Source organism: Trichomycterus rosablanca, chromosome 20 (genome assembly GCF_030014385.1).
Source record: "Trichomycterus rosablanca isolate fTriRos1 chromosome 20, fTriRos1.hap1, whole genome shotgun sequence".
NCBI classification, from domain to species: Eukaryota; Metazoa; Chordata; class Actinopteri; order Siluriformes; family Trichomycteridae; genus Trichomycterus; species Trichomycterus rosablanca.
In genome coordinates, this window is record NC_086007.1 from 21,177,079 (window position 1) to 21,201,574 (window position 24,496).

Genomic DNA, 24,496 nt, shown 5'->3' on the forward strand with positions numbered 1-24,496 from the left:
GCGTGCGCGACGTCTTGCGCATGCGGACTTTCCCTGATTTGACACATTTTAACAGCGTCGGCTATTTTTAAAACACCCCATGTTCAAAGTTCCCGGATGTGAGTTTCCGCCATTTGTGCTTGAGTTTGACCGGCGGTCGAGTATCAGCGGTGTTCACTCAGGCTGCAGTTACGAGGGCCTGCCGGTTTATTTAGTCACTCATTGACACAGTACCGTTCTTAATCCTTTACTAAAGTGCGCTACTGCACGCTGTCAGTATGGTTAGCCGGGAAGATTTAGTATATCAAGCTAAGCTCGCCGAGCAGGCGGAGAGATACGATGGTAAGAGCATTTTTGCTAAATTTAGCCGACGGCAGAGTTCGGTATAGCTAACGCGCTAGCTCACCAATGCTAACGCTAGTGCTGCTTAGCTAGCGCTGTTAGCTCCTTAGCACATTTCAGTCAGAAGTGTAAATTAGCGGTAATGTAATTACGCTTAAATAATATACAGTTATTTCTTAGTAACTTGTTTATAAACTAACAAGAATGTAATTTTGTACTGGTTAACTGTTTATTCACGTTTATTTGTGTGAGCTCTGGGTGAAGATGGAGACGTTACTGGAACATACAAAATGGCGGACAGTTATTGGGCGAGGCGAGCTGATCTGTGTAGCTGGGTGGTGGGGGGTACAGTTTTCTCTCTTAGCGTAGCTGAGACCAAATTAGATTACTCCAACCAAGTAATCAAGTCTACCCACGTCTCATGCGTTCTGTCTTTTAGCACCTTTCTGTGTTTGATAGTGACTCATTAGACGAGTCCATGTACTGTTACGTTCTCTTGTGCTATAACAAAGCTTTTCTACAGTTTTGTGGGGTCATATGGGCCCAGCAAGACAAAAAGGAGACCAGTTGGATTTTCTGACCAGTCTGGAATCTAATTTCCAAAGTGGATCATTGTATTTATTTAAGGATGTGCAAAATCTTTGTGTGTCCAAAATCGTCCCATCATTTTAATTCAAGGTACATGTATTTGCCATGATCAATTATTTGTAGTTTAATTTGCTTCTTATTGTTATACCTTTAAATCATAAATCATTCACATGGTGCTTCTGTTGAGCCATTTGATTACATCTGTAATTGTGTGGAGTTTATCCAAACCATTAACCAATGAGCCAATGAACATCTCTACATCTCTGGTTGACACTTCTATAGTCTTTTGGTATATGTCAATGTCACAATCCTAAAGTATTGTGGATACTAATGAACAGTGTCATTTTCTTTACACAAACATCTGAGCCAAGTAGGACTAACTAAAGAGTTGGTAAAACATTTGCCCTTTTATTCATCTGTATAGTGTTTGACTGGTAACCACAAATAACAATTTAATGTTATCATTTCATGTATTTAACTCTGTTTTCTTATAGAAGTGTATGGCATTGGCCCCGCCTTTTTATCGTTAAATTGTTACATTTAATATTCAAGGGCTGCTTGGTGGGTAGCACTGTCGTATTAGAGCGAGAACGGAGCATGAACATTTAATTTTCACAAGCTTTTGTTTAAATAGTTCTTTACACTAATGACTGCAATTTAGATAATGATTTAAATATTATACAGTGGTAGTTCAGCAGTTAAGATACTGTACTAGTAATCAGAATGTAATCTCCACCACTGCCAGCTTGACTCTGTTGGGCCCCTGATCAAGACACTTGCCCCTTAATTGTTCAGACTGTTTTCAGTCATAAATGTTAGTTGCTTTAAATAAAAGCATCCTTTAAATGCCACATGCAAATTTTCAGTAAAGGCTTATATTGATCCCATATTATAGTATCACTGTGCGCAAGCTGGGGATAAACTTAGGACAGGGCCCTAGTCTGTCATCATCACACACTTATTCATACCTAAAGGTGATTTCAAGTAGACAAAACTGGAGTACCCACAGAGGTAGAACATGCAATAATCTACACATGGTCTACAAACAAAAAATTGCAGAAAAGTGCCTAGTATTAGAGCATTGTTGCTCATATTATTATATGATTAGAAAAGTCCACAGATGTTTTTTAGACAATTAGTCATCAGCTACTGTTTTCAAATAGTACGGTCCTAATTACATACACCACAATCACTAGATGCATTTTATGACATTTAGTGGGCAATTTGTATCCTAAGCAACTTACAGTAGGCTGAATACAATGTGAGGAATTACAGGTTCAGGGCCTTATTAGAGGCCCAACATTGACAGCTTGCACTTTTATAAGATTTCTGGATTCGTTCTTTTTTTTAATCTTTAAGAAACGATTGTCATTTTTTTCACTAATCAGCTTAACTGTATTTGATGCCTGCAACACGCACACAAAATAACCTTTTTTGGTCCATCTGAGTAAACCCAGGACCAGAGAACTCAACAGTGTGCTATGAATTGATTGATGTATGAATAACATCTGAATGTATGAATAAAAATTTCAATTTAATTGGACATTTATTGGACATGTGCAATAGCTTCTTTTCCGTTTTGTTTAAGTGCTTTTTTTATATTTATATTTGTATATAATAGTACTATTGTTTGCTGTGGTTGTTTTTCCTTGCACCGAGAGAGGGGGGGGGGGGGTTGTATTTCAATTTCGTTGTGTAAGTGTACAAGTACAATGCAATGACAAAAAAGGATTCGTATTCGAAGAGAATTCCAGGTTGTATTTCTTTATGTAGTGGTAGGCTGTGTTAAGTGACATCAGTTTTCTAGCCCGTGTTAATCACAGTAGCATGACCGTTTCCAATGGATGGCTTGAAGGTCACTCACATTTAATGGTGGAATTTTGCATTGAGAGATGTCCTCTTTGAGCTGATTGGCAGTTCTGTCCCAAGTTTGGCACAAAGCGATCTCATGACCCATGTTTTCTTGCAAAGCCTGAGCCTATACTAGATCCTCTTTTATACAAAATGGTGATACTCTTATTTACTAGCTCACCTGCTGATTGTGAAATGTTTTGCCCCGTCACAGCTTTGTTGCAAGTGTCAAAATCTAAATGACAATGATCAGTGAAAACATTGGAAAACTTTTCTTTCTACCTTTATCAGGTTAAATAGGTGAACACTTGAATCTGTTAGTCCTGCTGAACTTCATCTATACAAATCTCCTACAGACATTTAAAAGCTATTTTATATGCCATGATAATGGGCATTAACTTTGCATGGGGAAAGTATAAAGTGTCAAATTATTGTGGGAATTTAAATAAGTCATTACCAGCATTAAAAGTGTGTGTTGGCTCAAAATATTCTTTTTAATATTTTAAAGGATCCCTTGTAACGTTCTTGTGTACCTATTTGAATATAATTCAATTGTGCCTATTTGAATATAATAATAATAAATAATAATACATTTTATTTATATAGCGCTTTTCAAGATACTCAAAGACGCTTTACATAAGACAAATAATCAAAACAAATACGTACATACACCATACAAATCATAGTACAAAATCAAAATAGTACATCAACATCAAGAATAATTAAGATAAAAACAAAGAGAGCAGCATAAGACAGTTCATTAAAAATTAGCTAAATTATGAGAGAGAACAACAAATATAGAACAATTTCTTAAAATTAGACAGAAACAGGACAGATTTACATGCAATCAGGAAACTGAAAACTTTACAAGTTTTAGGATCTAGGACTTCACATTTCTGTCGTGATCTAAGTATAAAAACTATTAAAAAGAATAGCAAAAATAAAAGCATTTATTTTGTGTTGTTACAAGTTAAATGCCACTCTGAATAGATGAGTTTTGAGAAGTGACTTGAATTTGGACAGGTCAGGACAATCTCGTAGGTGTTTGGGGAGAGCATTCCATAAAGATGGAGCAGCTATGGAAAAGGCCCTGTCACCCCAGGTCCGGTGCTTGGTCCTAGAGGGTATGGACAGTAGGTTAGCCTCAGAAGAGCGAAGGCTACGGGAGGGAATGTGCTGATGGAGCAGGTCGGTGAGGTAGGATGGGGCCTGATTATGGAGAGCTTTGTGAGTGAATAGAAGAATTTTGAATTGAATGCGTTGAGCAACGGGAAGCCAATGAAGTTTTTGTAGAACAGGTGTAATATGATCACGGGAGCGAGTATGAGTAAGGAGGCGAGCAGCTGAATTCTGGATATACTGAAGTTTTTTTAGGATTTTGTTAGATGTACCATAAAGGATGCTATTGCAATAATCAATTCTGGATGTAATAAAAGCATGAATCAAGGTTTCGGCGGCAGAAAAGGAGAGTGATGGACGTAGACGTGCTATGTTTTTTAGATGAAAGAAAGCAGTTTTGGTGATGTGATTTACATGGCGGTCAAAAGAGAGGTTGCTATCAAAAATTACACCAAGATTTCGGATGTTAGAAGACGGAGACAAAGTGTCATTATCAATGGTAATTTGAAAATTTTTTGTGGTTTTTGCCAGGGTTGTAGGACCTACGATGATCATATCTGATTTTTCACAGTTTAATTTGAGGAAATTAGCTTTCATCCACAATTTCATTTCAGTGATGCAATTTGTCAGAGTGGAGTGAAGTTCAGTATTAATGGATTTGGAGGAGATGTAAAGCTGAATATCATCAGCATAGCAGTGGAAATGTAAACCATGCCGACGTATGATGTCACCAAGGGGGAGCATATAAAGAATAAACAAAAGGGGACCTAACACTGAGCCTTGGGGAACGCCTTGGGACAGTGGAGCAATGGCAGAACTACAATTGTTGATATTAACAAACTGTTGTCTGTTTATGAGATATGACCTTAACCACAAAAGGGCAGTACCAGTGATGTTGACAGAGGATTCAAGGCGGGACAGAAGAATGGAGTGATTAATGGTGTCAAAAGCTGCAGTAAGATCAAGGAGGACGAGAATATTAATTTGTCCAGAGTCTGAGGAAAGAAGAAGGTCATTTGTGACTTTGAGGAGGGCTGACTCAGTGCTGTGCTGGGGGCGGAAACCAGACTGAAATGATTCAAATAGATTATTGGAATTTAGGTGATCTTTGAGCTGTGAGGCAACAACACGTTCCAGTATTTTCGACAGAAATGGAAGATTGGAAATGGGCCGAAAGTTACTCATAATGTTAGTCAAGTCCAGGTTTTTTAAGTATGGGAGTAACAGCAGCCAATTTGAGTGATTGAGGGACTGAGCCAGAACTAAGAGAGGAATTGATTATCTCTGTGATAAGTGATGAGATAACTGGAAAACAACCCTTAACAAGTTTTGATGGAGCAGGATCCAAAACACAAGTGGAGCTTCGCATCCCTGTTAAGATCTCAGATAGGTCCAAAAGAGACACAGGTGAGAACTGAGACAGAGGCTGGGTAATAAATTGAGATGAGATAGGCGGAGAAACAGAGATGACAGGGGAAACTGTCAGAAAATTGTGGATATTCTCAACTTTTGTTTGAAAAAATGAGAGGTAAGAGTTACACTTGTCAACTGTAAAGGAATTGGTAGTATTGTCAACTGGTTTGAGAAGTTTATTTATTGTGGAAAAGAGAGTCTTAGGATTTGTTGATCCAGCATGTATGAGTTCGGAATAGTAAGTGGATCGGGCTGCCGTAAGAGCGTCTTTGTAATGTTGAAGATAATCAGAATAAATCTGATAATGTACTGTTAGACCGGTTTTCTTATAAAGTCTTTCAAGCTGGCGTTTACGGGATTTCATTTGGTGAAGCTCAATTGTGTACCATGGTGCAGAATGACTAAATGAAACAAATTTGGTTCTCAAAGGAGCCAGCTCATCAAGACATGAGGCGAGTATGTCATTATAGTAATCGACAAGGTCAGATGAATTACTAGACAGTACAGGACAGACAGACATCTTTTTAACAAGAGAATCTGAGAAAGCAGAGGGAGAGATATATTGAAGATTCCTGAAGGATATTTTACGTTTAGCTCTAGTGATGGGCCTAGTGACCTCAATGTCCATGATGATTGTCAAATGATCAGAGACAGTAAGGTCATGGCTGGACGGCTGATGAACTAGGACACCAGTAGAGCAGACAAGGTCAAGAGTATGACCTTTTTTATGAGTTGGAAAATGTATATGTTGTGTGAAATTAAAACACTGTAACAATTCCAAAAATTCCCTGGCAAATTTACAGTTGTTGTCATCAATATGGATGTTAAAATCACCCATAAGCAGTACAGAGGATGAGAGGGCACTAAGCTGGGTTAAAAAATCTGAAAAATCAGAGAGAAAGGAAGCGTTTGGCTTTGGCGGACGATAAACTACAGCAGTGACCAGAGGAGTTGGCCCTGACAACTTGAAAGCCAGGTGTTCAAAAGAAAGAGCAGCAGGAAAAGACAAAGTGGTTATTTTAATATCATCCCTATAGACTGCAGCAACACCACCACCTCGCCCTTCCATACGAGGTTCATCAATATACGAGTATCCCATTGGCGTGGTCTGATTTAACGTAAAATAATCCAAGGGTTTATGCCAAGTTTCAGTGAGACAGAAAAAGTCTAGTTCACTGTCAGATATAAATTCACTGAGTACAGTACTTTTTGTGTTGAGTGAACGAACATTAAGCAATGCCATTTTCAAGTGGTATTGTTGTGTAGTTGGCTGTGAGGAACGAGGAAGAGAACGGAGATTTGCTAAGTCCACTCCGCGTTTCCCATCCCACTCCGTGGACAGCGTTGTCATGGAGACTACACCGCTACTGGTGTGCAAGGCAGCAGCGCTCTGATGACGTGTTTGCGGAGCGACAGTGCGCACGGCTGACCAGAAGGATGGAATAGCGTTACCGTTTCGAAGATAAACAAGCTTTCTCCGGGAGCCCCTGTGAATATAACGAGGCCGGCGAAGGAGTCCAAGCTGTTTGATGACTGAAATACACGATGGGGTAGTGCAGTTGTTGAACTTCCTCAGCTGGTCAACGGAATAGTTCAACATCGTGCCGATCCCAGGAAAACTCATCCACCGTTCACCACCGGCCGCAGACGCGATGTACAGTAGAAAGAACAAAAAGTATCAAAAGCACAAATAAAAGTATCAAAAGTAACTTAAAAGAAATAGATCCACAAGGTGTGTAAAAAGATGAAAACGAAAAACGATAAAAATACAATAAAATACGGTAAAATACGGTAAAATACGGTAACGGTAGCGGCAGCCAAATGCGCCAGCGTCCACCATCACCATGGCAATTTGTATATGTATATTAGCTATATAATAGCTCAGTATGCTGCTGCATTGAACTACAGCAGTAAAAAAAAAAAAATCAGGTGACAATTTATGTTTCTGGCCTAAAATTTGACCTTATGACCAGGTAAAGGTCTTGTTGTGATAAAGGCTGCAGCAGCACTTTACATTTTATTGGCGTCAACTTTAATAAATTAATGTCATTCAGCATGTTCAAAACATTATGTGCCTAGTTTAATGTAAGGTTGCTTTATTTCTAGACCACACACATGCAGTCTGTTAACTGTGATTACACTTAGCAGTAATACTAAAGAGCTACAAAGGAATTAAAAATGTCCTGTCATTACCGTCCTCACGAACAGCATGATGGTAGGATTTGTTGCACGAGTTGACTGCCAATTTTTTTTTTTTTTTATAGAAATGGTTGACTCCATGAAGAAGGTAGCCGGAATGGACGTTGAGCTGACAGTCGAAGAGAGAAACCTGCTATCAGTGGCGTATAAAAACGTCATCGGTGCAAGAAGAGCATCCTGGAGGATAATCAGTAGCATCGAGCAGAAAGAAGAAAGCAAGGGTGGAGAAGATAAACTGAAAATGATCCGGGAGTACAGGCAAACGGTACGTGTGTCAATCCAGGTGACCAAACCAAAATTGCTTTAGAGATTGTAAGATTCTTTCGTCTCATCTGTACCGTGTTTCCTATTCAGGTTGAGACCGAGCTGAAGTCTATTTGCAACGACATCCTTGATGTTTTGGACAAGCATCTAATTCCTGCTGCTAATTCAGGAGAGTCCAAGGTGTTTTACTACAAAATGTACGTATGTTTCATTTGTTTGAGAGGCAGTGAAGATTAATGATGTTGGTTGTGCTATTGGCAGAAAAGCTTAGGAAAACCTAGTCATATTTGAATAGCATTGAACGTGATGTCTGTATGCCTCAAAAAATGTAACACGATCTGTTCATACTATTCCACGACCAGATACTCTAAGTTGTATGAAATGTTAATATAATGTAAATAAATAAATAGAATTAGAAGAAAAAAAACAATCTCTCTTGGGGCAAGTGCATGATTACTATCCATTTACACTGGCAGTGTTATTATTGCCTGTGAGCATTTTGTTGCCATGGTTTTACTGACAGAAAAAAAAAAGCCAACGACATGGCAGTACGTTGTATCTAACCGACTAGTATCTGTAGAGCGTATGGAAAAAACAATTTGACCACAAATCACATACCTTCTCACCCATTTATTATTATTATTTTTTTAATTTTTACCCCTTTTTCTCCCCTTTTTAGCGCATCCAATTGTTCAATTAGCATCGTGCTTCCTCTCTGTCTATGCCGAACCCTGCCCTGACGGAGGTGATCGAAGCTAACCCGTATCCCCTCCGAAACACGAGCAGCAGCCAGATGCATCTTTGCCACCCACACATTGACGAGTTTGGCGCCACCCAGCGTTGCATGCGGAGAGACACACCCTAAAGGCACCCTCTCTCATCTCTGTGCAAGCGCCTCCAACCAGCCGGCAGAGAACGCAATCGCATTCTGACAGAGAGAGACCCACATCCGGTTCTTTGTCCCACCCCCCACATGAGCAACCGGCCAATCGTTGCTCATATAGCCACTCGGCTTCGAACCGGTAAAGCAAGGCTGGATTCGATACCACGTTCTCAGAATCCAGCCCTGGTTGCAGCGCGTCTCTTTTTACCGCTGCGCCACCTGAGTGGCCCCACCCAGTTTTTACCGGAAAATAAAATTTCTGGAGGGAAATTGCTTGCCAATAAATCACTGTGCGATCAATGTAACAGGATTGCACATTGCTGTTGTTTTTTGCATTCGCTGCCGTCTGCTGCCTTCCATTTAGAATAGGCTCTCATTTCGCTGTAATGGAGATACCACTTGGAGATTAAGCCTGTACCACTCTGCTTAATTTCCAGTTTCTATTGGTAATCGCCAGATTGCTTTGCTCTTAATTTGCATATAGTTAAATTTTGCTGTGCTGAGATTCGAACACTCCGCAGTGGTGTGCTAGTGTGATGACCTCTACGCTCAGTCTGCTTATTTATATCTGTAAAAAGCACCCTAGACTTTTTACATCGTAATGCTTAGGATTTAGTCCAAGTGCTATTAGAATGGCTCTCTTTATATGGGCATCAATTTATCATTATTACTAGCAATGAATAGGTAGTCAGTGTAGGGTAGACGGTACCAGTGTTTACACCTACAAATAACCAACGTTTTTCTAAACCACCTCCTTGTTTCTACACACTGTCCATTTTATCAGCTCCACTTACCATATAGAAGCATGTTGTTCTACAATTACTGACTGTAGTCCATCTGTTTCTCTACATACGTTTTTAGCCTGCATTCACCCTGTTCTTCAATGGTCAGGACCCCCACAGAGCAGGTATTATTTGGGTAATGGATCATTCTCAGCACTGCAGTGACAGTGAGGTGTTTAAAAACTCCATCAGTATTGCTGTGTCTTATCCACTCATACCAGCACAACACACACTAACACACCACCACCACCACCACTCACCAGTGTCACTGCAATGCTATAAATGATCCACCACCCAAATAATACCTGCTCTGTGGGGGTCCTGACCATTGAAGAACAGCATGAAAGGGGGCTGACAAAGCATGCAGAGAAACAGATGGACGACAGTCAGTAATTGTAGAACTACAATGTGCTTCTATATGATAAGTGGAGCTGATAAAATGACCGTGAGTGTAGAAACGAGGTGGTTTTTATGTCACCAGCAAAAGAAACAACTGATTGGACCCATCAATTGCAATTTAATAACTGTACAGAATGAAAGTGATGAATGAATGCAACTGTCGTAACCCCGGCTTTTTTCACACCCCTTTGATTTTGCAGGAAGGGAGACTACCACAGGTATCTTGCCGAGTTTGCCACAGGAAACGACAGGAAGGAGGCTGCAGAAAACAGTTTGGTCGCTTACAAAGCTGCTAGTGATATTGCAATGACGGACCTTCAACCTACACACCCCATTCGCTTGGGTCTTGCTCTTAACTTCTCTGTATTCTATTATGAAATCCTCAATTCTCCTGACCGTGCATGCAGGTTTGTGTTTAGATTTTGCTATTTATTTATGTATGTAGAAAGCTCCGCTCTAAAAATCTACTAATTGTCCAACTTTTGCTAAGCTAGCTAAGTTTTAAGCAGGTGGATGTGTACAGTGTATCACAAAAGTGAGTACACCCCTCACATTTCTGCAGATATTTAAGTATCTTTTCATGGGACAACACTGACAAAATGACACTTTGACACAATGAAAAGTAGTCTGTGTGCAGCTTATATAACAGTGTAAATTTATTCTTCCCTCAAAATAACTCAATATACAGCCATTAATGTCTAAACCACCGGCAACAAAAGTGAGTACACCCCTAAGAGACTACACCCCTAAATGTCCAAATTGAGCACTGCTTGTCATTTTCCCTCCAAAATGTCATGTGATTTGTTAGTGTTACTAGGTCTCAGGTGTGCATAGTGAGCAGGTGTGTTTAATTTAGTAGTACAGCTCTCACACTCTCTCATACTGGTCACTGAAAGTTCCAACATTGCACCTCATGGCAAAGAACTCTCTGAGGATTTTAAAAGACGAATTGTTGCACTACATGAAGATGGCCAAGGCTACAAGAAGATTGCCAACACCCTGAAACTGAGCTGCAGCACAGTGGCCAAGATCATCCAGCGTTTTAAAAGAGCAGGGTCCACTCAGAACAGACCTCGCGTTGGTCGTCCAAAGAAGCTGAGTGCACATGCTCAGCGTCACATCCAACTGCTGTCTTTGAAAGCTAGGCGCAGGAGTGCTGTCAGCATTGCTGCAGAGATTGAAAAGGTGGGGGGTCAGCCTGTCAGTGCTCAGACCATACGCCGCACACTACATCAAATTGGTCTGCATGGCTGTCACCCCAGAAGGAAGCCTCTTCTGAAGTCTCTACACAAGAAAGCCCGCAAACAGTTTGCTGAAGACATGTCAACAAAGGACATGGATTACTGGAACCATGTCCTATGGTCTGATGAGACCAAGATTAATTTGTTTGGTTCAGATGGTCTCAAGCATGTGTGGCGGCAATCAGGTGAGGAGTACAAAGATAAGTGTGTCATGCCTACAGTCAAGCCTGGTGGTGGGAATGCCATGGTCTGGGGCTGCATGAGTGCAGCAGGTGTTGGGGAGTTACATTTCATTGAGGGACACATGAACTCCAATATGTATTGTGAAATACTGAAGCAGAGCATGATCCCCTTCCTCCGGAAACTGGGTCGCAGGGCAGTGTTCCAGCATGATAATGACCCAAAACACACCTCTAAGACGACCACTGCTTTATTGAAGAGGCTGAGGGTAAAGGTGATGGACTGGCCAAGCATGTCTCCAGACCTAAACCCAATAGAACATCTTTGGGGCATCCTCAAGCGGAAGGTGGAGGAGCGCAAAGTCTCAAATATCCGCCAGCTCCGTGATGTCGTCATGGAGGAGTGAAAAAGCATTCCAGTGGCAACCTGTGAAGCTCTGGTAAACTCCATGCCCAGGAGAGTTAAGGCAGTTCTGGGAAATAATGGTGGCCACACAAAATATTGACACTTCAGGAACTTTCACTAAGGGGTGTACTCACTTTTGTTGCCAGTGGTTTAGACATTAATGGCTGTATATTGAGTTATTTTGAGGGAAGAATAAATTTACACTGTTATATAAGCTGCACACAGACTACTTTTCATTGTGTCAAAGTGTCATTTTGTCAGTGTTGTCCCATGAAAAGATATACTTCAATATCTGCAGAAATGTGAGGGGTGTACTCACTTTTGTGATACACTGTATATATGTTTGTTGTTTTTTATCAGACCCCAAGGACATCAAAGATGTATTTAATAGGTCGTAATTGCACCAGTTATGAGGAACCCTAGTCCAGCTCATCCCACCCTAAACAACAACCAAGCGTTGTTCATGTGGCCGCCCAGCCTAGCCCGGATGGCAGAGCTGTGATTCGATACGATGTATTCAAAATCCCAGCTCTGGTGTGCTAGTGTGTTTTATCACTGCGTCACCTATGCAACTCAAATATTTGTATGACAAGCTACAGTATCTTAATTGTGGCCTAACACTGAGACTCCTTTAACATGGCTCATCAAGGGCAAACGTGTCACAAATGAACCACGTTGGAGGAATTTGCTTTACATGGAATTGAGGAAGCCTGTGCTGACGCCTATTGTCTTTGTCTATCTATTGTTAGTTTGGGAAATGGGCATATGGCTTGGGAATGTGCCACAGCCATATGGATAGTGTTTCCCCAGAGTATCCTGTGTTCTGTTTGTGTTTTCAGGCATCTTAGTGGCTCGTTTATTCTTTCTGTTATTGGATCCATCCAGTTTGTTTCTGGCTGTCGTCTTCCTCTTTTACAGTGGTGTTCAAAAAAATAGCAGTCCAACACCATTAACTTGATAAATCACTGTTTTTAGTAGAAATGCTATTTCTACATAGCAAAAAATTTACTTGAAAGTGTAGTAGAGTATTGAAAACAAAACAAACCCAACAATTAGGACGTGCATGCCGTTCATTCTGAGTAATCGAAGCATTGATTGAAAGGAGGTTGTTCAAAATAATAGCAGTGAGGAGTTCAATTGGTGAAGTCATTCATTCTGCAGAAGAACGGGTGTCAATTTTGGCCCTTATTTAAGGTAGGCGGGAGGCAAATGTTGCACAGCTTGGTCATAGCACATTTCCTTCTGAAATACTGGGTAAAATGGGTTGTTCCAGACATTGTTCTGATGAACAGCGTACTTTGATTAAAAAGTTGATTTTAGAGGGAAAAAACATACAGAGAAGTGCAGCAAATTATCGGCTGCTCAGCTAAAATGATCTCAAATACCTTAAAGTGAAAACCAAAACCTGAAAGATGCAGAAGGAAGCGTGGAACTACTGTTTGAATGGATCAAAGAATAGCCAGAATGGCAAAGGTTCAGCCAGTGATCACCTCCAGAAAGATCAAGGAACATCTGAAGTTCCCAGTGAGTACAGAAGATAATTAAGTGAAGCCAATTTACCAGCAAGAACTCCTCGCAAAGTTACGTTATTAAGAAAAAGACATGTCCTGAATGGGTTAACATTTCCCAAAGAACACATTGACTGGTCCAAAGAGAAATGGCTCAACATTTGTGGACTGGTGAAAGCAAAATTGTTCTTTTTGGGTCAAGTGGCCGTAGACAGTATGTCAGATGACCCTCGAGCACTGAATTCGAGCCAAAGTACACTGTGAAGTCAGTAAAGCATGGTGTTACGTCTATTTATCACATACGAAGGATCATGGATCAGTTTAAATATATCAGAATACTTGAGGAGATCATGTTGCCCTATGTCGAAGAAGAAATGTCCTTAAAATGGGTGTTTCAACATGACAATGACCCAAAACATCTTGGTTACAGACAAACAAGATTGAGGTAATAGTGACCAGCACAATCCCCTGACCTCAATCCCATAGAGAACTTGTGGGCTGAAATCTGAAATGTGTAAAACCCAAAATTGCAGAAGAACTGTGGAATGTAGTGTAATCATCCTGGACTGGAATACCCGTTCAGAGGTGCCAGAAGTGTGTCGACTCCATGCAACACAGATCTCAGAAACAATTGTTATGCCACTAAATATTAGTTCAGTAATTTAAAGTAAAGTGAAACCTCAAACATTTTCAGTTTATAGATAAATTTTTTGAGTTTTTAAAGAAAAATGCTGGCACTGCTATTTTTTTGAACAGCCTAATATTCGTTTTTCTTAACTTTCTGTAAAGGATGAACACAAACTGGCTAAATGTTGTTAATGTTTTGATTTAGAATTAAAAGTGTAGTATTTTCAGTGCATTTGCATTTATGCACTTTTTTAAAATCACTGCTATTTTTTTGAACACTACTGTACCTTCAACTTTTTCAAGCATGATTGTATTTACTATAAACTAATTATATGAATTAAGGCAATTTTTTTTAATTACATACCTTGTTTTTTTCTTAGTTATGCGTAGATATTTGTATTTTAGCCAAATGCCAAATTAAACAGTTAAATTTTTATTTAGGTTGGCAAAGGCGGCTTTCGATGATGCTATTGCTGAGCTGGACACATTGAGTGAAGAAAGCTACAAGGACTCCACACTCATCATGCAGTTGTTACGTGATAATCTGACACTATGGACTTCAGATATGCAGGGAGATGGTAAGCATGATTTCACAAATTCTTCAGTAGACATTGATCATACTTTCCAAAATATCGATTTGTGTGCGCCCAGGTGGCGTAGCGGGATAATCCGCTAGCACACCAGCTCTCCGGTTTGAGCTCTCTGGGTTCTGCTACGGGTCGGCTGGGCGCGGGGTCGTCAACGCCGTGTAAGGAACTTGGTTTTCCAAGGAGCCTGTACAGAAAGTGGAGTGTGGCTCTCCATATGCTAAGCCGACCATACACACGAATGTACCAGGATTGTACATTCGCCCGACACACCAGGATTGGTGGACCAAGGGTGTATGTTATTTTGGACGCCGTTGGGGTCCCCAGCAGCGGATTGGCTGCGCTAAATTGGGAGAAAAAGGGACAAAAATGCATATAAAAATAATCAAAAAATGTTATATCGATTTGTTAAAATGCTGTATCATAATAAAAAGTAGTGAAAGTACTGACCACTGATAACTGTGGCTCACTACCAACGTCCAGAAAAGGCTGAATGCAGCATTTTAGTCTAATATATGATATCAAAGGTGTTTCTGTTTTTACCTTTTAGTCTGATTAGCGGTATCATGTCATGCCATTTCAATCAGCCATTTATCCATACATTTTAACATCTGTCTTGCCCTCCACTTTTCTTACTGTTCCATTTCCAGATTCTTAAAGGGAAAAATGTCAATTGGCCACAAACTGTATTTGTAAGTGAGGTCATTTCTTCCACTATGTTTGCTGACTGTGTTGCCACTCACTTGCCTAAACCTCTGTGTCAAGGTTTTTACTAAATTCAGAAAAGTAGTTGTCTCTTAAGCATGTTCCGGCATTAACAGCTGTATGGAGATTACACTGACAAAACTATGCAGATGTGTGCAAGCTTCGGTCTGTAATCGTAATTTGCTTATCACGGCGGTGTAGAATATATTTTGATCATTAAAAATTAGGGACGTAACGATGCACCACAAGACATTCAAAAATTCCACGATTCAAATCGATTTGACATGTATAATTAATTGATAATCACTTTAAACAGCAGAGGGCACTGGCGGTATACAGCTTGCCTGGTCAACGTCACTGGGACTATGCCTGGTTGCCAGATTCAGGGGTTTTCAGCTTAATTCAAAATTGTTTTGCATAGTTTGTACCTACCGCAGAAATAAAAGGCCATTAATTATGTAGATAAATAAAAGATGAGCTCAAATACATTATTTTATTTTATTTTTGTAAAGTGAAATAATAAACAGAAACTTTGTCATAATTTGATTCAATTCAATTTCAGTTTAAAAAAAATCGTATCGTGAACCCAGTATCGTAAATAGCATCGCATCGTGGGTAGAGTGTATCGTTACATCCCTATTAAAAATACATTATTGAAGACACTCGGCATCTCGGTAGAGCTACCGAACTGGCTGGGCGTCCACACAAAGAAAGTAGCCGTGTTCGAAGGAGGGAAGGTCAGACAGGGTCTCTTACCGCTGCCAGTGTTATATGTGATCTCCAGGACTGGTCTGGGTTCTTGCACGAGTAGAAGGTGAGGTCACATGAAGCATAGTGTGGCTCTTTGTATGTGATACTAGCAGGTGATAGGAAGCGGCTGGGCGCTCTAAGTTAGAAGGAGGGTGGCTCGGTGGGTAGCACTGTCACCTCACAGCAAGAAGGTCCTGGGTTCGTTTCTCAGATGGAGCGGTCAGTGGAGTTACGATTAGGAATTGGCAGCTACTTCATAATGGCACTTTTAATTATACACTGAATTAGAAATTCATACCCTAGCCAATGAGGTTTACATTTAATATTCCTTTCTATCAAAATGAAGACAGAACTGGATCTACCGAGTTAAGCTGCATGACACGGACGGGAATTAATTCTGGTTAACAATTACAGACTCAAAGATTGCCATACCTGCTCCAGAGTTTTGTCAAGTCTGGCTCCGAGTCTATTGGGGTGTTGGTGTTTCACAGTTTAGTCTGATATTTCGTCCAGACATAATGCTCATGGTTGCTGTGCTTTATATTGCCTCTAAGGTGTGCGGTGGATGTGTGGCTACGCTTTTTTTGATGCCCGCAACACACTCCCAAAAAAAAAAAAAAAAAGCTGATTTTTGTTTTTAAATAGTTTAAGAACTGATGACTCTAATTGTTGCAGTTTTGCAAGTGGGATTGATGCGAGACTTCATGCTGCACTCGTACACACCAGACCACCCCATCATCAGTAGTATACAAACTTACAGATCTGGAATATGACAAGGCTATGATAGCAGGAAAGACACACCACATAGACCTAGTCATTCCCATATGACATGTAAAATAACCCACCAACACCTGATAAAAGGAGAAAAAACCCCAACCTATTATGATTAAGCACAATCTGATGGTAGCCCCAAATACACCAAGAAAGTACACATGCCTGGAACCATACATGAAATTCTTGCACAAGACGACACAAGAACAGTTTTAACCACCTCACAGCCATAAAAATGAAAATATAAAATGAACCCACAATAAAAAGACGAATACAAGAAGCAAATTCAAACATAATATCAATCATGCCTTAAAATGCCATCAAACTACGCCATTTAAACAGTTTGCCTAATTGGTGGAGCTTTGGGCTATCAAACGAAGAATGGTGGTGGGTTTGAGTCCCGACTTTACTCTTTACCGTTTAGTTTGCAAACTTAAAATGAATCTTGCACTGGTTGTTAGTTTAACATGTCCAGATTTATAGTGTGTTACTATACTACTGTTTATCTTAAAGTAGAGCTCGTGTTGTCTGATGTAAATCCCTGCTTGGTTGAAGTCTGATGCTGGCAGTTGTAGCCTAGTGGTTAAGGTACTGGACTGGTAATCGAAAGGTCGCTGGTTCAAGCCCCACCACTGCCAGGTTGCCACTGTTGGACCCTTGAGTAGGGCCCTTAACCCTCAATTGCTTAGACTGTATACTGTCACAGTACTGTAAGTCGCTTTGGATAAAAGCATCTGCTAAATACTGGAAATGGAATGGAAACTTATGCTACCAGTGACCATTTATTTTTGTACTCAAGGGCATCTTTGGCACATAGTACAAGGCAGGGGACAAGTAATCAGAAGGTTGTTGGTTCAAGCCCCACCACAATCAAGTTGCCAGGAAGGGGACTAGAAATCAGAAGGTTGCTGGTTTAAGCCCCACCATAATCAGGTTGTCAATGTTTGATCCCTGAGCAAAGCCCTCAACCCTCAATTGCCCAAATTTTTTTTGTCATAATTGTAAGTCGCTTTGGATAAAAGCGTCCACTAAATGCCATAAATGTACTCCAGCGCATCAACCCGCCTTTTTCATCTGGTATTAAAGCTGTCCAGTATTAAGGTCAACTTTATTTATATAGCGCTTTTTACAATATACATTGTCTCAAAGCAACTTTACAAAATCCAGGACCAACAGATACAAAAACCCCTGTTGAGCAAGCCGAGGGCGACTGTGGCAAGGAAAAACTCCCTGAAAATTACAGGAAGAAACCTTGAGAGGAACCAGACTCAGCAGGGCCCATCCTTCTTGTGTGGCCTGGAGGATACTTTAAATAAATACAAGATTTACACAAATCATACAAACACAGAATTAAATGATCTAAAAGTCATAACTGGTAATAAATAGATAAATAAACAATTAAATAATAATAGAGTTATCCGCTCTAGTCTTCAATAAAGTCTGTAGTGATTTCTTGTCGTTGCAATTACTCCAGACCCGTCACATCTGACAGGAGCAGCATCGTTGTCCCGGCAGTCTCGACTTTAATCCTTAACCTCGGCGGGTGAACAGGTTTCCATCAGAATGCCCTCGGGGTAAAACAACAGAGAATGTAGTTAATAATGTACAATGCTAGTTGACAAACAGTTTTACAGAGAGTTTTAGACTCCGGCAGCCCTAATTATTACAGCATAACTAAAAGGGAGAGCAAGCAGGTAACAAGGTCATGAAGGCTTTCACAGGACATCAGCGCCCATCTCCCCACAGTCATCAAACCTGAGTGATCGGACAAGAGAGGCAGGACGACAGCAACCCAACATCCCTGATCACCACAAGTTTCTATGACCAAGAACCCCCAAGCTCTGCGCCTTTGTCTATACTAGGTGGTAGTAGTAATGTAGTCTTGGCACTATGATCAGTCGTGCACCTCATCATCGAAGCAAGCGATTTCTTCTTTGTTGGCTTTACCTAACAGAGGACTTGCTTTCAGGGCCGATATGGGAAAACCTGTATAAGAAGTAGGGATGTAACGATACACTCTACCCACTATGCGATACGATACTGGGTTCACGATGCGATTTTTTTCCCCCCTAAACTATGATGCTTATTGTGTAAAAAAAATCTGAAATGAAATTTTAAAACAAATCCAGCATTATATAAATAAATGAATAATAAATGAATAATACAAATTAAGAAAGTATCCTCATAGAAATAAATTTGGCTGAAAGATTCCCTACCTGGCAACTTTGTGAAGCGCTGTCAACCAGGTGAGGTGAATAGCGCGCCAGTGCCTTCTGCTGTTTAAAGTGAATATCGATTCATCTTAAATGAATAATCGATTCGAATCGTGGCACATGTGCACCGATTTTTAACTGTCTTGTGGTGCATCGTTACATCCCTAACAAGAAGTCACTTTCACACTCGGCACTGTTAAGCATTTTGCCTTTATTGCATGTGTTTATTTATCCACGGGAAAGAGCTTCAGTTGTAACAACCACTGCACAGATTTAACGGTTTGTTGTTGTGTGTTCTAATAAAACCTAAAACGTGCTAAATTGATGATTAAATATATCTAAACGTCATCTGTCTCTCGAAAGGTGAAGAACAGAATAAAGAGGCGCTGCAAGATGTGGAGGACGAGAACCAGTGAGACATCACCGCCAATACGAGACTCCAGCCCGCTCAACCCCTTTCTCAAAACCCACTCACAAAGGGGGGCACCAAGCCCGACCTCAAGAACGACAACGCTTGATGCCCCCGTTACCCCCTTGTTTTATTTTTAATAATTTTTTTGTTCTTTTTTCCATTTTTTTAATTTATTTTTTTAACCCTTTAACTGAAATAAGAAACCACTTTAAAAACATTCGTTGTCATTTTGAATGGGCAGAGCTTAAGAGTTTTGGATTATTTTTTTTTTTTCATGTGTGTGTCTTGGTACATTGTTTCTTTCTTTTTTTTTTTACGTTTATTTGCGTTATTCCTCAACATTTTATCGGTTGCTGGATATATTTGAGTTTTTTTTCTTAATGTAATTGCAAAATTAACTTTTATTACTATTACTGATACGTCTACTATTAGGCTATTAGTTGTCGGAGCTGTAATATTTGTGTTAGTGCAATTATCGAATGCAGTTAATCATTAAAACCTTAAAAAGGGCGAGAGAGAGAAAAAGTGCTCTTCGTTCGTTTAGATTTTCAAAAAGAGGTTTGCGAGTTTCTTGACGTCCGCGTGGAAGCAAAAATGCTTAGCATCGGGAAGTAGGAGTTACATAGTGATTGTAGTGGTGCAGACTGTAATTTGTGCTAAAATACTGTATTATGCACATTTAGGCCGATGCCGGTGATGGATAGTTACAGCTCTAAAAATCCAAGGAGTCTTGATGCTTTTAGAACTCAAATGCAGAGTCTCCATTGGCTGTTTGGTAAGATTTAAAGAAAAAGAAAAAAGAAGCATTAATAACGTTCATTTAAAGCTCTCCTTAGTAAATTCAATAGTCAGTGTTCCTTCTCCCCCTAAATGTCTATATCGCATACAGTCTCCTCTGTACTTTTTGTTTCCGTTTCATTTGAAGCCAATTTGTACTACTGGAAAATTGACTGGAGCCACAGACATAGAATCTGTATTATTGTTCATACAGAGAAACAGCATGGAATTAACAGTGAAGTTCAAATAAAACTGCCTCAAGTAAAACATCGTGCTTTAAGTATTTTACATGTGTACGTTTTTTTCCATGCTTGGTTACACATCTGTTTCCTGGGGGCGCTCGAGGGACAAATTGAAATAGACCGTTATTTGCCAGTTGGGAGTCTACATACAGAAATGGGGTGCGTTACTGCATTGTGCCCAGTGATTCCGGGGAAACCGAACTTCCAAACGATCCTGACCAGGATAAAGCAGAGCTGAAACAAGGAAATGAAATGTAGAAAAATGGTCTCTTGCAGAGCTACTTGGTATTTTAATACACTTATCTACTGTAGGAGGGGTGGTTCAGGTTCTTTGTGTGGAGTTTGCATGTTCTCCCCGTGTCTGTGTGGATTTCCTCTGGGAGCTCGGGTATCCTCCAACAGTCCAAAGCTGTGCAAATGAGGTGAACTGGAGATACAAAATTGTCCAAAGTGTATAAAACATGACATTAAAATCCTAATAAATAAATACATTTACTGTAGGGCGGCACAATGGCTTAGTGGCTTGTTTTTTTTAAAGGTGGGTATATTATAGAAATGCTTTTTATAAAATTAGGTAACCCAGTTAAAATAAAAATATTTAAGGAATAACGTGAGTATTTGTGATATTTCAAGATAAAAGCTATATTTTAAAAATAAAGCCAAATTCTGTTTAAAAATGAATAAATTTGAAAAATTATTTAATAAATGTATTATTAATATTAAATATATATTTAAAAAGTATTCCAATATTTAAAAAAACTTTTAAGAATAAAGTGAAATAAGATGATAATTCAAAATAAGTTTCTTTGCGAATTAGTGAATTTTAAAAAGTTTTTTTTAAATTTAGATATTTAGAAACTAGTTATGTTTTAGAAATAAGGTAATTCTATTTAAATAATTGTTTTTCATTTTTTACGTAGTATGTTTAATAATTTAATGAAATATTTAATTTAAAAACAAGTAGTTCTACTATAAGTGGTTTCGTTTTTAAGAATAATATAAAAACATTTTAAGAATAAAATGTAACCACAATTCTCAACTTGGGTGGCATGGTGGCACAGTTGGTAGAGCTGTTGCCTCACAAAAAAGAAACAATAATTATAATATTTAAAGATAAAAGTTTTATAAGTATTAAGGCAAATTCTATGTTTAAATGATTATATTTTGAGAAATGTTACATTCAATATTATATGATTTAATAATTATAATATTATTAACATTTCATATTTATTTAAAAAGTATTCCAATACTAAAAAAACTCAAAAGAAAAGCTGTGTTTTAAGAATAAAAAACATCTTATTTTAAAAGTAAAATAAGACGATAATTAAAAAAAAAAAAAGTATGAGACTTGGTACATTTCAAGAAAAAAAGTATTTTTTTTATTTAAATATTTGGAAACTATTTTAAGAATAAAATAGCTCTATTGTAAGATAAAAGATTATATTTTAGAAAAAATTTCATTCTATTTTAAAAAGAGAATTGTTTTATTGTTTCATTTTTTTGATATTTTAAGTAGAATGTGGTTGTTTTAAGAATTTAATAGAATATTTAATTTAAAAATAAGTAGTTCTACTTTCATAAATAAGTGGCTTTGTTTTTACGAATAATATAAAAATATTTTAAGAATAAAATGTAACCACAATTCTCAACTTGGGTGGCATGGTGGCACAGTGGAGCTGTTGCCTCACAAAAAGAAGAGCCTGGGTTTGATTCCCTGGCTGACAAAGACATGCAGTCAGGCCAATTTGAGCTACTAAAAGTTGCCCTAAGTGTGTATGTGTGCTTGCCCTGTGATGTACTGGCGACCTGTCGGGGGTGTTTTCTGCCCAATGAATGGGACTCATCGCAACCCTGAGCAGGATAAAGTGGTAGTTAAACAATAAGTGTATGAATGTACAAATTCCTAACTTTGAAAGCTGTCAACACAATTCCAACAGCAAGAAGGTCCTGGGTTCTATCCCCAGGTGGGTCAGTCTGGGTCCTTTTTGTGTGGAGTTTGCATGTTCTCCCTGGGTCTGCCTTGGTTTCCTCCGGAAGCTCCAGTTTCCTCCTACAGTCCAAAGACATCCAAGTGAGGTGAATTGGAGATACAAAATTTTCCTTGACAATTTGTGTTTGACATTAAACTTGTGAACTGATGAATCTTGTATGACAAGTAACTACCTGTTCTGTCATGAATGTAACCAATGTGTTTAAAAACATGACAGTAAAATCCTAACAAATGCCCTTTTTGACGTCCATCCGGGGGCATCAATGTCAGTCGCTTCACAAACGGTTCTTGTCTTTACCATGTTGTTGGCTAGACGTACCATTGTGCCAGAGTTGGGATCTCAAACACATCGTGTCGAGTCTCGGCTCTGCCTGCGGGCTGGGCTGAGCAGCCACATGAACAACGATTGGCCTGTTGTTCAGGTAGGGGTGGGATATTAAAGCTGGATAGGGTCTCTCTCTCATGACTAATGCAATTACGACCTCTGCTGGCTCATTGACGGCGCCTGCACAGAGACGGGAAAAAGAGTGTCAGGGTGTGTCTCTCCGTCCACAGTTCTGATCCGGATTGCACTCGTCAAAAGTGTAGGTGACAGAATACATACGGCTGCTGCCCACGTGTCAGACGCGGCGTGGGTTAGCTTCATTCTCCAATAGTCCACCAACCAAAAACATCCAGTCAACAGCACCAACTCAAACAGCAGCAGTGGATGAGCGATCGTCTCTGACTTTACATCTACAAGGTGGACCGACTAGGATGGAGTGTCTAATAGAGTGGACAGTGAGTGGACTCCACTCATACCAGCACAACACACACTAACACACCACCACCATGTCATTGTAATTGCAGGGCTGAGAATGATCCACCACCTAAATAACACCTGCTCTGTGGGGGTCCTGACCATTAAGGAACAGGACGAAAGCAGGCTAAAAAGGTATGTAGAGAAACAGATGGACTACAGTCAGTAATTGTGGAACTATAAAGTGCTTCTACAGGTTCTTCTCAAAAAATTAGCATATTGTGATAAAATTCATTATTTTCCATAATGTAATGATAAAAATTAAACTTTCATATATTTTAGATTCATTGCACACCAACTGAAATATTTCAGGTCTTTTATTGTTTTAATACTGATGATCTCAAAAAATTAGCATATTTCATCCGACCAATAAAAGAAAAGTGTTTTTAATACAAAAAAAGTCAACCTTCAAATAATTATGTTCAGTTATGCACTCAATACTTGGTCGGGAATCCTTTTGCAGAAATGACTGCTTCAATGCGGCGTGGCATGGAGGCAATCAGCCTGTGGCACTGCTGAGGTGTTATGGAGGCCCAGGATGCTTCGATAGCGGCCTTAAGCTCATCCAGAGTGTTGGGTCTTGTGTCTCTCAACTTTCTCTTCACAATATCCCACAGATTCTCTATGGGGTTCAGGTCAGGAGAGTTGGCAGGCCAATTGAGCACAGTAATACCATGGTCAGTAAACCATTCACCAGTGGTTTTGGCACTGTGAGCAGGTGCCAGGTCGTGCTGAAAAATGAAATCTTCATCTCCATAAAGCTTTTCAGCAGATGGAAGCATGAAGTGCTCCAAAATCTCCTGATAGCTAGCTGCATTGACCCTGCCCTTGATAAAACACAGTGGACCAACACCAGCAGCTGACATGGCACCCCAGACCATCACTGACTGTGGGTACTTGACACTGGACTTCAGGCATTTTGGCATTTCCTTCTCCCCAGTCTTCCTCAAGACTCTGGCACCTTGATTTCCGAATGACATGCAAAATTTGCTTTCATCCGAAAACAGTACTTTGGACCACTGAGCAACAGTCCAGTGCTGCTTCTCTGTAGCCCAGGTCAGGCGCTTCTGCCGCTGTTTCTGGTTCAAAAGTGGCTTGACCTGGGGAATGCGGCACCTGTAGCCCATTTCCTGCACACGCCTGTGCACGGTGGCTCTGGATGTTTCTACTCCAGACTCAGTCCACTGCTTCCGCAGGTCCCCCAAGGTCTGGAATCGGCCCTTCTCCACAATCTTCCTCAGGGTCCGGTCACCTCTTCTCGTCGTGCAGCGTTTTCTGCCACACTTTTTCCTTCCCACAGACTTCCCACTGAGGTGCCTTGATACAGCACTCTGGGAACAGCCTATTCGTTCAGAAATGTCTTTCTGTGTCTTACCCTCTTGCTTGAGGGTGTCAACGATGGCCTTCTGGACAGCAGTCAGGTCGGCAGTCTTACCCATGATTGCAGTTTTGAGTAATGAACCAGGCTGG

General features: G+C 39.9%; 1 protein-coding gene across 1 annotated transcript; it reads left to right on the forward strand.

Annotated features, from left to right (window-relative positions):
- The first annotated feature begins 133 nt into the window (after positions 1-133).
- Positions 134-20,262, forward strand: ywhae1 (tyrosine 3-monooxygenase/tryptophan 5-monooxygenase activation protein, epsilon polypeptide 1). Its single transcript, XM_063017260.1, has 6 exons — positions 134-321; positions 7,557-7,756; positions 7,846-7,952; positions 10,020-10,226; positions 14,222-14,358; positions 19,170-20,262. The coding sequence occupies exons 1-6, from the start codon at positions 258-260 to the stop codon at positions 19,220-19,222; spliced, it is 768 nt and encodes a 255-aa protein (XP_062873330.1). The 5' UTR covers positions 134-257; the 3' UTR covers positions 19,223-20,262.
- Positions 20,263-24,496: the final 4,234 nt, after the last annotated feature.

What these genes read in the sequence shown, in the direction of transcription:
- ywhae1 (XM_063017260.1), top strand. Translation starts at nt 258, where the DNA reads ATGGTTAGCCGGGAAGATTTAGTATATCAAGCTAAGCTCGCCGAGCAG. An exon ending in AAGGTGTTTTACTACAAAAT is followed by an intron (nt 7,953 to 10,019) that starts GTACGTATGTTT and finishes TTGATTTTGCAG; the next exon opens with GAAGGGAGACTACCACAGGT. An exon ending in TCTCCTGACCGTGCATGCAG is followed by an intron (nt 10,227 to 14,221) that starts GTTTGTGTTTAG and finishes ATTTTTATTTAG; the next exon opens with GTTGGCAAAGGCGGCTTTCG.